The 15,161-nt window shown below is 56.0% G+C and overlaps 1 protein-coding gene and 2 non-coding genes across 3 annotated transcripts; 2 read left to right on the top strand and 1 right to left on the bottom strand.

Annotated features, from left to right (window-relative positions):
- The first annotated feature begins 3,055 nt into the window (after window positions 1-3,055).
- Window positions 3,056-3,127, top strand: TRNAH-GUG (transfer RNA histidin (anticodon GUG)). The gene has a single exon. It is a non-coding gene; the product is annotated as a tRNA-His (tRNA).
- Window positions 3,128-3,935: 808 nt separating this feature from the next.
- TRNAH-GUG (transfer RNA histidin (anticodon GUG)) lies at window positions 3,936-4,007 on the bottom strand. Its single transcript has one exon. It is a non-coding gene; the product is annotated as a tRNA-His (tRNA).
- Window positions 4,008-6,482: 2,475 nt separating this feature from the next.
- On the top strand, window positions 6,483-14,765 carry LOC120758741 (sodium/nucleoside cotransporter 1-like). The gene is made up of 17 exons (XM_040077350.2): window positions 6,483-6,607; window positions 6,714-6,808; window positions 7,158-7,249; window positions 7,640-7,829; window positions 8,188-8,329; window positions 9,076-9,189; window positions 9,548-9,625; window positions 9,957-10,037; window positions 10,377-10,457; window positions 10,593-10,718; window positions 11,912-12,042; window positions 12,251-12,419; window positions 12,611-12,808; window positions 13,299-13,380; window positions 13,873-13,971; window positions 14,428-14,539; window positions 14,631-14,765. The coding sequence occupies exons 1-17, from the start codon at window positions 6,539-6,541 to the stop codon at window positions 14,752-14,754; spliced, it is 1,983 nt and encodes a 660-aa protein (XP_039933284.1). The 5' UTR covers window positions 6,483-6,538; the 3' UTR covers window positions 14,755-14,765.
- Window positions 14,766-15,161: the final 396 nt, after the last annotated feature.

The following is a 15,161-nucleotide window of genomic DNA, read 5'->3' as shown; positions in this document are numbered from 1 at the left end:
ACCTTCAAATCATCCCAGCCCCAGAACCTTTCCCTGCTCTTCCTCCAGCATCCAGCTCTGCCCCAGCAGTGCCTATGTGTATGGGAATATGAGATGCTGGGCTAGATGGTGGAATTGCTCTGATTTCCTTAGGAAGGAAGGTGGAATTTCCACAGCAGAGCAATTTCCAAGTTGGATTAATGGCCTCTGAATGGCCAGAGATGACAGCACTGGCCTGCACCCCTGCTTTCCCATCACCAGTAAAACACAGAGCACCCCCTCACAGCACTGGCATCCCTCCTGCCTCCTGTGGCTGCTTTAGCAATCTGCAAGAAGGAAGAGGAGGTGGTGGGGATTCCTCTGCCTCCCTCCTGCCTTCCTGAGACTAGGAAAGGAGGCCAGGGGCTGCCCCACTGAGGGAACAGCTGGGGAGGCTGCTCGAGGGGCAGAGCAGCCGAGACAGCCGTGCAGTGATGAATTGCGCTTGTCCCTGTGCCAGCTCCAAGATTTATATTTGTGCCACAGAGGCAACGTCTGGGTGCAGCAGCACTCCCTGCCTGGCTGCACTGGTGTTCATTCCAGGCACCTGTAAAATCCTCCTGAATGCAACCCACAGGCATCACAGGGCTGAGAGAAAAGACACCGAGGGACAGAGCAGGGTTGGAAGAGCAGAGGAGCCTGCCTGGAGCAGCCATCCTGCCCGGGTGCTGAGCATCCTAAAGGGATCAGGTTACCCAGGAGACAGATGGAGCTCTCAGTGCTCCCACAAGCTCATCTCTTTTGCTTCACGCTGTGCAAACGCATCCTGGCAGGTCCAAACCATCTGGACTAAAAAGCACGTGGCAAAGGGCAGTTGGGGCTCTGACAACCTGGCGAGGTTTCCTTAGGAGTGCTCGCATCCCAGTTCTGTTGGGGAGAGCAGCCTATGGCAGAAAGTTGCACTGGGACAGGCCACCACTGCCAGTGATGGGTGGCAGCAGTTTCTTGCCTCCTCCTCCTCATCCACACCCCGTACCTTATCTCTGTGTCCTTTCGCACCTCCCTGCTTACTTCCAGTTTGGCTGACTCTCCTGTATCACTGCAGTGTTATCTCAGCCATGCCTGTTCCTGCAGTTGAGGTCATTGTAATTCTGTCAACTTCCACATTCTAGAGACATCTGCCAAGTAGCCAAAGCGGGAGCTCCACTGCCTCCTCTGTGCCACCAAGGAGCCCACACTGTGCCCTGTGTGTGCAGCATCCACCCACCCACCCATGGGCTCTGCATCCTGCCAGGCCAGGAGCTGGGATAAAGGCCATGGGGACACCAGCCTCAGGGCTCCCACTCTGCCTGCCCATGGGAATCCCTGAGGAGGAATCTCCTGGTCATCTTGTGCGTCACTGTGGGTTCTTTGTCCCTGCCAGCCGTGGACAGCTTGTCCTGCCAGAGCATGCCCCGCTGTCTCCTGTGGGTCCCACCACGCTGTCCTGACCCGACAGAGCAGTTGTCCGGGCCAGGATGGAGCTGAGTTATCCCTTCACCAGTGACACGGCCCAGCTCACGGCATTGTGCCAGCGTGGAGGAAAGCACAAGACACTATGCCTGTCCCGCCGGTGTCTGGTGGTTGGATTTGTGTCCTTGGTGCAGTCAAGGGGATGATGATGGTGTCAAACTCCTTGGGCATGGCAGGAGAACCACGTATCTCCTTCCACTGTCTCCGCACCTACTTTGTTCCAGCATAAGGACACAAATGGTGACAGGGTTGGACACAGATGAACAAAAGGAATATCCCTGCAGCCCCTCACCTCACCTAGGAGGCATGGACTGGGATCTTGGCACGTGGTCAAGAGAGGGAGGAAGGTGGGAGTGGAGCAGGACAGTAGCACATGGACACCCAAGCCATTCAGATACCCCTTCACCATCTCGTGGTGAAGTCAGTTTGACATGGGAGAGCATCTCCCACTGCAAAGGATCCCACCATTGCTGAGGGACCAGCAAACCATGGAGGGCAGGATGAGGTGGGCATAGACAAAGGGAAGACAAAATGGCCAGAAAAACATTCTGTCTTCCTACACCACTGAGTTCTTTTGGGCCAGTTAGGAGCAAGATGAGCTCAGAGTGGCAGGAGCAATTATTTCAGAGAGTAATCAAGCTGCGCAGGGCATTTCTCCAGTTTGCCCAAGCCTCGGAAAACTGTTTTAGATTTAGGATTTCCACCTCCAGCAGATACACCAGGATGGATGGGGTGCAGGGACATGGCCAGCACAGTTGTAGGAGTCCCCTGCCACTCCCTGTACCCCCTCCCATGGGAGGTGCACGTGTGACAAGTGATGAGCTCACCCCATGCGAAGGAGCCGCTGTTTCTATGACCAGCTCTTCAGAAAGAATGAGTCATGCTGCGATCACCGCAAAATATTTTATGTCAAGAAATGTTTTTGATCCCAGGTGTTTGGAATTCTTTGCATATCTGTGAAAATGAAAGAACCTTCAATACTGGGAGCAGGAAAGGAGCAGAAGTGGTGAGAGCAGAGTCATTAGGTATCAACAGGTGCTTGAGCAGGAGAAACAAGGAGTCCAGCACAGAGTGATACATGTTGCTATTTCAGGGGCGTAAAATCCTTAGTCCCTCTCTTCTCCCATCGCTCTGTGCCCAGTCGTTCATTATTCCTGGGGTTGGGAGAAAATTTACTCCCTGAGAAACACGCAGGGGAGCGAGAGGTGAGGTAACAGCTCAGTGAACGGGGTTGCACTAGGACACAGAGAGCTGGGAAGAGGAGAAGGGTCAGATCAGGAAGCTGGGCCAAAGGCAGAGGATGAAGGTGAGGGGGTGAACGCCGCGGGCGGGGTCACACGCGGGGCTGGGGCCAGGGAGCGGGTGAGAGCCGTGAGAGCAGCGGGGCCACGGCCCGGGCTGGGATCCCGGCGCGGGGTCCATCGCCACCGCCCCGCCGCGAACGGGGAGCACGGGCCGCGGCTGGGCGGGAATTCCCGCGGGGGCGGAGCGGGAGCGCGGAAGGCGGCGCGGCCCCGGCGCACGTCAGCGCCCGCACCAACAACACCGCCCGCGCCGCCCCGCCCGCACAGAGCCCCGGTAGCGCGCCGTGATCGTATAGTGGTTAGTACTCTGCGTTGTGGCCGCAGCAACCTCGGTTCGAATCCGAGTCACGGCATCGCCCGGCGGTACCACGGCACACGGGCTCCGCTTTTTTGCCGCTTCTCCCTCAACCGCCGAGTCCCCGGTTGTTTTTGTCACATCGCGCCGATATTCCGTTTTTCTTGCTTTTTTTGCCAGTTGCCGGCGCGGCTGCGGGGCCGGGCTCGGAAGTTCGCGAGCGCCGGGGAGAGAAGGAGAGGAGGGACAGAAAACAATAAAATCGGACAAAAAGATACCATTAAAGTAGAAATAATAAATAGAATTATAAAATTAAATTTAAAAATAGACGGAGAGGCGAGGAGATAAAAAGTAAGACTAAAACTGATATAAAAATAGAAATTTCAAATTAAAATAAAATATAATAAAAATGATACCATTAGATTAAGTAAAAGAAAAGTAAATATAATAAAAATACTAAACAATCGATTTTAAAATAATACATAAAATGAACCATTAAAATAAAATCAAATATAAAACTAAAATATAATAGAAAAAGCGAAACAAAAAATAACATTCGATGAAATAAAGGCAAATAAATAAAAATTTAAAATAGAATAGAATAAATGAGAGAAAATATTATGAGTATAAGAATAAAACAAAGTAAAAATAAAAACTAAAGTTACATTAAACAGATAAAATTAAATAGAATTAAATGAAAATAAATCAACTAGCTAAATAAAAAAAGTTAAAATAAATTAAAAATAATAAAACTAAGTTTAAAATAATCATTAAAAAAAACACGAAATTGAGTTATGAAATAAACCAATGCAGAAAACAGCGAGGACAAAAAAGCGGAGCCCGTGTGCCGTGGTACCGCCGGGCGATGCCGTGACTCGGATTCGAACCGAGGTTGCTGCGGCCACAACGCAGAGTACTAACCACTATACGATCACGGCGCGCTACCGGGGCTCTGTGCGGGCGGGGCGGCGCGGGCGGTGTTGTTGGTGCGGGCGCTGACGTGCGCCGGGGCCGCGCCGCCCCTCGGGGTTTTATGGGTGCCTCATGCGGGGCTGGGGCCCTCGGCAGGCGCGGTGAGGGAGGTTACACCAGCGTCGCACCCGCTGCTTTCACGGTTTCCCCCTTTGTCACCCACCCACTGACCGGCGCCATAGCGCGCTCGCCCCTCCCCGGCCTGGCCGGCTTTGAGCGGGGGATTGGCCAAAATCCCCAGGGAGAGGCGTGGAAGTGGCGCGGAGAGCGGTTTGTTTACGTGCGGCGTGTGGCACGTGGTGCCCCGAGTGCCCCGCGCTGCCCTGCGTGCCCCGTCATTAATCACCGGTGTCTGAACTGATTCCTGCCAACCCCGGTCTGGCACCCTCGGAGCCACATCGCCGCTCCCTGTGCAAACAAGGAGCGGGAGGTGCCGGTAGAATGCACAAACCTGGCCATGCGATTCCCATCATCCCGCGTCAAAAGGTGGTTTCTAACACACTCTGCGAGGGGACGCTTTAGCCGGCTTCCACCCCGTCCTTCTCAGGGACCAGGGAACATGACTTCACACCACTGAAGCTTTGGAAGCCGCGTGTGCCCCACTCTCGTTTTCTTCGGGAAACGTTTCCAGGGCTGGGGTAAGAGTTTGGTTTCTGCTTTCAATATCTCTCCTCAAGGCTCGTTTTGCCCGGGAGGAAAGTCTCCCGGCTGACCTTTCTTTGGATGGCACTCTGCCCATGCAGGGCCACGCCGCTGCCCCCCCGCACGCCCGGGTGTGAGCCCCGGGAGGAGCCGGGCCGGCCCCGGCGCCGCAGTGCCCAACCCAGCTCTTTGGACCGAGCTGTTAATGGGTAACCGGGACACGGGACCGGGAGCTGCGGGGCCGGCGGGGCTGCGGGTGAGTGCGGGGGGACGGCGGCTGCCGGGGCGGGAGAGCCGTGGGGACGGGGAGGGCACGAGGCCACCGGGGGTGTGAGAGCGTGGAGTGCGGGGACTCAGGGCAGAGGGTCCCGTGGCCACGCTGCTCCAGAGGCTGCGGGGACACGAGGAACAGGGTGTGTGGGGATGCCGTTGTACGGGGAGCACTGAGGGCACCCCTCCACTCCCTCCTTCGTTATCTGCCTGCCCGTGTGGTCCTGCTCCTGAGGGGATGGCAGCCGATGAGACTGCGCCAAAAGAAGAGATTTTGGGGCTGGTGGAGCGAGGGACAAGGAGGTGGCATCAGCCCGGGGGTCCTGGGAGGCACCGAGCCTGAGATGGGGGCACAGCCAGGAGCCCAGGGTGGTTCTGGAACTCTGTGAGATCCTGGAGCGGTCACTGAGACCACATGGGTACTGGGGAGTGTCCTTGAAGTGGTGGTGGACTTGGGAAGGGGGGTCCTCCTTATCTCTGCCAGGGTCCTGGAGAGACATGCCACGAGCACCAGTGATGTTGGAAGCCCTGGAGGGGAGTGTGAGGTCCTGGGTTCCCACCATGGCCATGGGTCCTGCCCTGCTGCTGAGGAGCCATGAACCCAGGGGCGCCAGCACTCCCCAGTGGCTCTCCATGGTGGCTCTGCCGGCCTGTGGAGCCCTGGCCACACCATCTTCAGCTGCCACGAGGTCCCACAATGAGAGATGTTCTCCAAAACTCCCCACCTTCACCTGTTGCATTTGGGGCTGAGTCTTTCGCTTCAGGGGACACTGCGACAAACTGGTGATGAGCCTGTAATGTCCTTCTCCACACAGACCTCTACAATCCTCCTCAAAGCAAAGACAACATCTCCTTGCCTCTGTCCTCACACAGAAGTGCTTCTACAGTTGATCACTGCCTTGCCTGCAGCTCTCTGCTCTTCCCTCATCCTTCTCCAGGTAGAGGAAGCGAGAGGGTGCCCAAATGGGATGATGCTCCAAGGGTTCCTGACCTGGCATGACACTGGTTCTTCTGGGTTTGCTGGACCAGTTCTCCCAGTGTGATTCTCCTTTAGGACCAGTCCCTATGCAAACTACCAGTCATTCCTACCCCTTGTTCCTTCCCTGTGTTAATTATCAGCATGAAAGGACCTTCTTCCTCATCTTACTTGGTCTTACCAAGGCCTTTTGATGAGGAAGGATACTTCTAGAAAAATCCCTCTTGCAAAGTGGCTCACAGGGGCTGGAAAACACTATCACTGACTTGGAAGAGGAGTACCAGCACTCCTTGCTGCATATAGTCCTCTCCTATAATTCCTTGGAGGCATGACTGAGTAAAGACCTCTCCAGAGCTACAGGAGAATAAGGAATTCAGCACACCAGCACCGTGGCCTGAGGACCCCATAGGATGGTCCCTTGATGTGCTGGGGCAGGACCTGCTCTGAATACTGACTGCAAGAGGCGTTATCCTCTCGGAGACTCAAAACTGAAAAGCAGAGTGGAACATTTGAGCTTCCCAGAAGTGATTCCACCTTTCTCTCCCCAGCCAGCATTGGGCCCTCCCAGTGTTGTTTCCCATATGCAGTGAAGCAAAGGAACTTCTAGAGATGGAAGGAAACCAGATAACCCTGGATAGCCTTGAGAAGGGCACAGATAACCCAGCTTTCAGCTTCGAGGTAAGTGCCCTTTCCCCTTTCCCCTTGGCCCTTTCCCCTTGGCCCTTTCCCCTCCCTTTCCCTTCTCTCTGGAGTACACAGTGCTCCAGTTCATGATGTTTTCCAGGGAGAGAAGAGACACTATGAGGAATGTGGTGGTCCATGCAGTGAGGGCCAAGAGGAGAGAAGAGAAGGGAAAGGGAGATTCTCCTCCTACTGCAGGTGGGATAATCTGCACAGATGTGTGAGCTCTGCCAGAGACAAACGTGATTTGGGAGCAGAGTAGGGTGGTATTGAGCACATGGGGGGGCAGTGTCTGATGGCTCCCTGTGGCCTTGTAGGGTGCCACTGGTAGGTGTCTGTCCCCACAGCAGGTGATGTCAGCATGCTGGGGTTTCTCACCATGGCCCACCTGTACCACCTCCTGCTGCTGGAAGAGCCCAGTGGGAGCCATGGTCATGGCCTGGCTCTGGTGGGGTGGCTGCGGTTGGGGTGGTTTGGCTTGGCTCGGGCTGCTCTTCCACGTCCATCTTCTGCATCTTTCATGTCTCTTGCATGTGACTCTCCCCAGGAAAGCCCTGCAGCCAGCATCCAAGGCAAAGCATTTCTGCAAGGCTCATGCCAAGGTGTTGAGAAGAGTCGTCCTGGGGCTCCTTGGAGTAGGTGAGGACTTCCTGTCACTGAGACTCCACATCCCCACCCCTTCGGCTGGCTGTGCCTCCAGACTCCGCTTACTGAACGCTGTCAAGTGTGTGGGGGTTGTATCCACTCCTAGCAGCCTCACCCTCACTGCCCCCTTCTCACCCCACCACTGCTGCCCCGTTCTGTCCTCACCTCACTGTCCCCTTTCTCTACCTGCCCAAAGGGTTCACTGTCCCCTTCTGCTCCCTGCTGGGGTGGTGCTCTTAGGGTCTCCTCACACAAAGATGGGATCCTCAAGGGTGGCCAGGGAAGGACATTGGGAGGAAATGAACCTCATGGTTGGCCCCAGTGAGTTATGAACCCGTGATCCCACAGCCCTGATGTTTCTGACTCCCAATGTGCCTTCTCCAGCCTACCTGTGCTACTTCATTGCGGCCTGTTACCTCAACTTCCAGCGAGCCCTTGCCTTGGTGGTCATGACTGCCATAGTTGCCTTCTTCGTCTGCTGGAACATCTTCAAGAAGCACTGTGGGGCAAAGGTTCTGCTGCTCCTCCGCCCTGTTGGGAAGTGCTTCCAAAAGTCCTGGCCATGGCTGAAATGGTGAGTCAGGAGAAGGCAGGGCCAGATCCCTCCCGGCACCTGGGTTCCCTCCCATGGCTCTGCCAGCACAAGCACAGCTGATGGCACCAGGCCTGTGCTCCAGTGCCATGCTGGCACCTCACAGATGGTGAGTATGGCCCAGCCTGGGAACCACTTAAAACCCATTGCAGAAATGTCTTGCTGCTCTGCCTCAGTAGCATGACGGCTGTTCACCGCCCTCGCTTGTGCCTGAGCCTCAGGTTTCTTCAGATACATGGACCTTACTGTGGCAATTCCATCACAATCGGCTCCTGCCCTTCATGAGCTTCTGTCCCTATGGGGACATCATCTTGCTGACAGTCTGGGGTTTCCTCTGCAGGCTCCTGTGGGTGGCCCTCCTGGCAGGCCTGATTGTGTGGCTGGTTTTGGACACTGGCAGAAACCCAGAGCAGCTCATCTCATTAGGTGGCTTCTGCTTTTTGGTGCTGTTCCTGTTTGTCTGCTCCAAGCACCACGGTGCGGTACGTGTTCCAGGTGTGACTTGACCATCAGTCCCCTCGCAGGAAGTGGCCACCCAGCACTGGAGAACAAGCAGTTTGTTCCCCCTGGCATCCCCTTCTCTGGAGGAAGCAGAAGCCCAGCAGAGCTGGGCAGAGCTGGGCACAGCCTGGGGAGCTGAACTGGTTGGGTGGACAGACCTCAAAGACACCTCACTGCTCTTCTTCCCACTGCACTCCTTCCCACTTCCCAACCCAGGGCTCCCCTGCACTGCCTCTGTCCTGTGTTCTGCCACGTCCCCCATAGTGGGTCGGACCCAGAAACCCAGCACCACACCCACACCTGGGCCTCAGGTGCCTTGGGAGCCTTGGTCAGAAGTGATTGAAGTCCTGGTGGCTACCAGAGCCCAAACTGCTGCAGTGCTTTGGGCAGTCCCTCCATCCTGCTCCTCCAAAGGGTTATGGAACAGACGGTTTCAGTCTAGGAGGTCTGTCCTACCAATCATCATAAGGTCTTTGTGCTTGTATCCCAGGTCAGCCTGGCAGGTTATGTTCCAGCCAGTTCTAGGGTCTCACCAACACATTTGTGGCTCTGTTACCAGCCCACGTTTGTCGGTTTCTGTGACACTTTATTGGTCTCCCCATGATCTTCACCCCGGGGCAGTGTGTGGTGTTTGTCGTGTGCTGCTGTTGCAGCAGCTGGAAGCCAGAAGGGGAAGCCTGTTAGGCCTTGAAAACATTTCAGCTCCCGTTCTGCTTTTTATCCCCAGGTGTCCTGGAGAGCCGTTTTCTGGGGTCTTGGTTTGGAGTTCTTACTCGGAATCTTTGTCCTCCGAACGACTCCTGGTACCCAAGCTTTCCAGTGGCTGGGGGACCAGATCCAGGTACTGCATTTACTCATCCCATCCTGCCCTTGTACCCTGAGATTCCCAGGAAAGGCAGAGTGGTGGGGAGGGAACATGGCAGGGATTGCATGCTCACAAACACTTTTGTTTGGGACTGGAGGGCAGCCAGCTCTTCCCTGGTTTTCTGCAGCAGCCCAGAGCCCTCAGTGTGCCCTCCCTTCCAGGCTGTAGCAGAGCCTGGAAGGGAGTATCCCCATCTTGGGTCTCAGAGGGCCATTGGTGTGCAGTGAAGTGAGCTGTGGGATGGGGGGCACAGTCTCTCACTAGGCAGAATGAGATATCAGGGAAGGACCTGATGAAGATCTCTGTTCTACCTGTGTAACTTCTTCCCTTGCAGTACTTCCTGAGCTACACCACAGCTGGCTCCAGCTTTGTCTTTGGGAACACACTCATTGAAGAAGTCTTTGCCTTCCAGGTCAGCCAAGGAATGGGGCATGGGGAGGTTTTCTTCTGGTCTGCCTCTTTGCTGGGTCCTGGAGAGCACAGAACTAAATGCAGCCAGATCTGCTGCGGTAGAGTTCCACCATCTCAGAGATGGATCTCCCTCAGCTGTGTATACACCTGCGGACTTCCTCAGTGCCGTGGAGGATTGCACTGGTCCCTGTGCCTCCTGCCAGCCTGGCCGAGTGTTGTGGCTCCCCAGCAGCGTGGGCTGGCCGTGCAGTACCACACCATGGCCAGCCTGGTGCCCACGGGTGCTGGGATGTGTGGCTCAGCTCTGCTTTAACCCTGTGCCTTGCCTGCAGACCCTGCCCATCATTGTTTTCTTCAGCTGTGTCATGTCCATCCTCTACTACCTCGGTGTCATGCAGTGGCTTATCCTCAAGGTAGGGTCTCATTCCTAGATCTGGGATGGCAGTGGGAAGGAGAACCTGTTGTGTTCTCTGTCTGCTGTTGGTCAGCTGAGAGATGTCCCAGCAAAATTGTCATGGTACTAATCTGGGGTGATTTGTCCTGCTTAGAAGAATAGACACAAGCCTTGTCTTTCTAGCGTGTCCTTCTCAGAATGCCAAAAAACCCTGAACCCTAGAGCTGGTGTTTCCATTCGGTCTGGGGGTGCTTCCCAGGATCCTCTCCATGCAGGGACCAAACAGTGCCTGGCTTCATGGGTATGGTGGCAGGGTGCCAGGAGCCTCTGTCAACACAGTGGCCTTGTCTTTCCCCAGATCTCCTGGCTGCTTCAGGTCTCAATGGGCACCTCTCCCACTGAGACTCTCAGTGTGGCAGGGAACATTTTTGTGGGACAGGTAAGGTCCTGGGCAGCAGATCCAGCTCTTCAGTGCTTGCAGCTGAGCCTGCCCTGGAGAAAGGGTCTTTTCCCTATGAGACCTGTGGCCCTGGATGGCCCCATCCCAGGGACAGCAGGGTTTTCTCTTCCACAGACCGAAGCCCCGCTGCTCATCCGCCCATACCTCACAGACATGACCCTGTCAGAGATCCATGCTGTGATGACTGGTGGCTTTTCCACCATCGCAGGCAGCGTGATGGGTGCCTACATATCCTTTGGGGTGAGTGCACGAGCAGTGGGATCCACACGCTCCCTGCTGCAGGGTACTGACATGCAAGAACTGCCCTGGACTTGAGGATGAGAGAAGGCCCCCAGCAGCTGCCTCATGGTCCCCTTCCATAAGCAGGATGAGATCAGGGTGTCCAGACTCACCTTGTCCCAAAGACACCTCATCCAGCCCCACCTTTGCTGGCCTGGCCAGAACCCCAGAGCGCTGCCAGGTAGAAGGAAGTGCTATGGGACCATGTGGACCCTTACCTGCACAGAGAGCAGGGCAAATCCCACAGAATCATGGGATAATATAGCCTGGAAAGACCCTCTGGGGGGGTCTCTGATCCACCCTCCTGCCAGCTGAGGTTATGGCAGCTGAGGGAATGCCCAGGGCCTTGTCCAGGTTGGTGGTGAACATCCCATGGATGGAGATCTTCCCCAGAGTCTCTGGTTTTCCCCGCAGGTGCCTCAGACACAAGAAGCAATTTTTTCTTATATCCAACTGAAACTGTGTCTGTGATTCTCACCTTTTCACTGGCTATCACTGAGAAGTGTCTCCCCTCCAACTCCCTTTTAAATAGAAACAGCAATACCCACCCCCCTCCCTCTTTTCTCCCAAGGGAACAATCCCTGCTCCTCCAGCATTGCCTGGGCACTTCTGGCACCAAGCCCCCAGAGATGCCCTCTCCAGTTCGGCAGTGCTCTGAATAAACCTTCCCCTTAACCTGCTGCCTGAGCTCCTGCTATTTAAACATTAATTAGTCTCCTTAAATGGGAAATCAAAGGTGGAAGGTCAGAGAAATGAGATGTTGCCAGGGGAGGGGTGAGGCTGGGAGCTTGGCCCTTCATCAGCAGGTAGAAGTTAACAGTGTTATCCAACCTATTGCTCTGATACTGGTAAAAAAGAACAAGGAAGGGACAAGAGCCACTATGATTAAATCAAATAGCAGGAGAGACTAACATCACCAGGGCTACAATCGCTGCGGCTCCAGCAATCGCCTCCATCCAGGCAAGCTGCCCCAAGTGCATGGCCGCTCACATGGGAAAACCAGCCCATTTTCCCACCTTGAGCAAGTGGAGAGCCCTGAACTGCTCTGAGTGCCACTGGCTGATGCCAGCCGCGTACTGGGATGCCCTGGGGTGGCAGGTCATGGGGCACAGCCTTGCACAGAGGTGCCTAGGGCTCTGGTCTGCACATTGCAGATTGATGCAGCATCACTGATCGCAGCTTCTGTGATGGCTGCGCCCTGCGCCCTCGCCATGGCCAAACTTGTCTACCCTGAAGTAGAGGAGTCCAAGTTCAAGGGCAAAGCAAGCATCCAGCTCTCCAGAGGGTGAGTGTGAGGAGAGGGGCAGTGGAGTGGGGCTGCATGTGTCCTTCTACTGCAGGGAAGCCGTGGGGGCACTTGGGGGCACGAGTGGACACTGCGGGTGGCCCAAGGCTGGGAGAGCCCGTGCTGTGCGCACACCCACGGAGTGAGCGCTGACCTGGCACCGGGGGTGCCCAGCCAGGTGAGTACATTGGGGTATTTTTCCACGCAGGGAAGAGCGGAACATCCTGGAAGCAGCTAGCAACGGGGCTGCCGCCTCCGTGGGGCTCGTGGCCAACATTGTGGCCAACCTCATCGCCTTCTTGGCCGTGCTGGAGTTCATCAACGCTGCCCTCCGCTGGCTCGGGGAGATGGTAGACATCGAGGGTCTCACCTTCCAGGTACCCCAAGAGCAGACCCATGGTTTGAGCTGCCAGATCCTGCGTCCCCCACCCAGCCCCACCTTTGCCCGCTGCCTCAGTGGGCTGCTGAGACCCTTGCTGGGTTTTTGGCACATCCTGGCAGCGGATGTCCAATCCGGGGGCTCTGCAGGTCAGCTCTGAGTCGTTCCCTTCCGGGATGCTTTTCCCAGGTGATCTGCTCCTATGTCCTCATGCCTGTGGCCTTTCTCATGGGGGCAGACTGGGCAGACTCACCGGTGGTGGCTGAGCTCCTGGGGATCAAGATCTTCCTGAACGAGTTTGTGGCATACCAGCAGCTGGCCACATACAAGAAGAACCGTCTGATGGGCCTGGAGGAGTGGGATGGGAACCGGAAGCAGTGGATATCTGTGAGGGGCACCACTACCCTGCCAGGCACCGGGCAGGGATAGAGCCAGCTGGAATGGGGCATGGGACTGGCCTGGCAGATGGGTGGTGGGCAGGCAGAGGATCATAGAACCGTTTAGTTTAGAAAAGTCTTCTAAGATCATTGAACCAGGATGATGGTGCTGGGAGTGGGAGGGCACCTATGTCCAGCTAGACTTGGATGTTTGCTAATGGCTGGGTGTGGGAGGAAGGAGTCAGTGAAGCCCTTTCCCATTCATCCTGCTCCTTGATGGGACAGATCATGGTGCAACAGGGCCCCTCATCCCCCCAGCCTGGCCTCTTCCAAGGAGAGCCTTCATCCTTGCTCCCAAAAATAGCTGATGGAAAAGAGGTTGGGGTGGGGGACTTCTCTCTGTCATGTCTATCTGGCAGCTCCAATGTGGTGCTCAGCTCTGGGTGCTCTGGAGCTGCTCCTGGGCAGAGGTGACCATCCCCTGCTGCTGTGCCCTCCAGGAGCGAGCCGAGAGCATCACCACCTTTGCCCTCTGTGGATTTGCCAACCTCAGCTCCATCGGCATCTCTCTGGGAGGCCTGGGTAAGTGTGACCTATGTCCTGGGTACCTGGGCACTCAGGGAGTGGGGTCCTGGGTCAGGGAGCAAGAGCTCAGCTGAGGCAGGAGGAATTTGCTGCCCTCAAGCCTCCACGTTCAGTCTCTGCCAGATAAGAAACAGGATTTTGCATGAGGTGACCAGGATGATTTTGCACTGCACCCATGGGCAAGAGCATATGCATGTCCCCTCGAGCCTGGGTGTCACCCAGCCACAGGGGAAAGAGCAAAGAGACTCCAGTGCTGGGAGTGCTCAGGGCTCTGGTGGATCACCCATAGGAGCAGGGTGGGCACAGTGCTCTGCCAGGACGGGCAGACAGCACGTGGGTGCTGGCTGGGATCACCATATCCTCCAGACAGCAGGAGGTGGGGTGGGCAGAGCCAGCTCAGCACTGAGGACATGTCCCTATCTGTCCCCCACCCAGTGTAGAGTCAGAGCAAGGATCTGACTCACCCCAGTGTCTGTGTTGCCCCCACAGCTTCCATGGTGCCCCAGCGCAAGGGTGACTTTGCCTCCGTGGTGCTGCGGGCCCTGCTCACGGGCATCTGCGTCTCCATGCTCAATGCCTGCCTGGCAGGTAGGTCTCTGCCCACTGCCAGCAGGGCCAGAGAGATCCAGGGAGGGACAGGCACAGGGCTGAAGATCCCATAAACGCAGCGTTCAGGGATGGAGGTGGCTGGCCTGTCCCCCCGTGGCTCTGCCAGAGCCTTCAAGCCCTGCTCTCCCCTCATGGCTCTGCCAAGGGCAGCCCAAGCCCAACAAGCTCTCCTGGGGCCCCTGATCCGCCTCTGGGCTGGACTATTTCAAAGGCAACTTTTGGAGTATTGCAAGGGGCTCCCTAAAGTCTTGGGGGATGAGGTGGGATGGCTCATGGGACCTGCACAGTCCCGGGTATAGGATTTGCAAGCAAATATAGTCAAGGTGTGTGACTTGTGAGCAGGCATGGGGCACAGGACTCACAGCTTGCTGTGTATGGTATGGAATTTGGATCCATGGTCCCTCTTCAGTCCCAACAGGAGACCTTGTCCCCCAGGTCTCCTCCATGTGCCAACACAGGTGGGTGACTGTGCGATGTTCTTCAGCACCACCAACTTCAGCTCCACCAGCTACACTATGTACACCTGCTGTAAGCAGCTCTTTGCCAGGTGGGTGTGAAGGGTCCTGGAGCCACCTGGCCCTGCACAAGGACCCAGTGGTGGGGCAGCAGCTTGTCCCTGACCCTGTCTCTCCTTCCAGCTCGGTGCTCCAGAATGGAACTCTCTCCTTCACGGGATCATGGGCTGAGCAGCCAGAGAGCGTGCTCTGGCTCGGAGAGTGCTGTGTGTACTACAACCACACGTCCTGTGCAGGGGCAATCTAGAACTGTGGGAACACCAAGGCCTACAAGGCCTATCCCCAAAGGCAAAAAAAACCAAACAAACAGAAACCTGAGCATTTGGTCTTCTCCACTCCAGTGCTGATGGAAGCTGCACGCACCTTGCAACCTGCAGCCTTAGGTGCTGGCCCTGTGGACACAAGGGAGCAGCTCCCAAATAAATTGCGGCAACCCTTGTGTGCTTGCCCTCAGACCCCTTCTGGACCCTGACTATGGCTGTCCTGCACAGCACAAGGTCCTTTGATGGGGCTGCACCCCATCCCCACTGCAGACCTTGCAAGTTGAGCCCCTGTCTGCTGCCAGCCTTAGGCTCTGGCCCCAATCCCCCTCCTCTCCCCCATGGAGCATGGATGAGGTAAAGCCAGTGCTTGAAGATGTTTCCTTCCCCCAAA

This window comes from Hirundo rustica, chromosome 13 (assembly GCF_015227805.2).
Source record: "Hirundo rustica isolate bHirRus1 chromosome 13, bHirRus1.pri.v3, whole genome shotgun sequence".
In the NCBI taxonomy this organism is placed as follows: Eukaryota; Metazoa; Chordata; class Aves; order Passeriformes; family Hirundinidae; genus Hirundo; species Hirundo rustica.
Note: the sequence above shows the minus strand (reverse complement) of the source record. Positions and strands in the feature narration are given on the sequence as shown.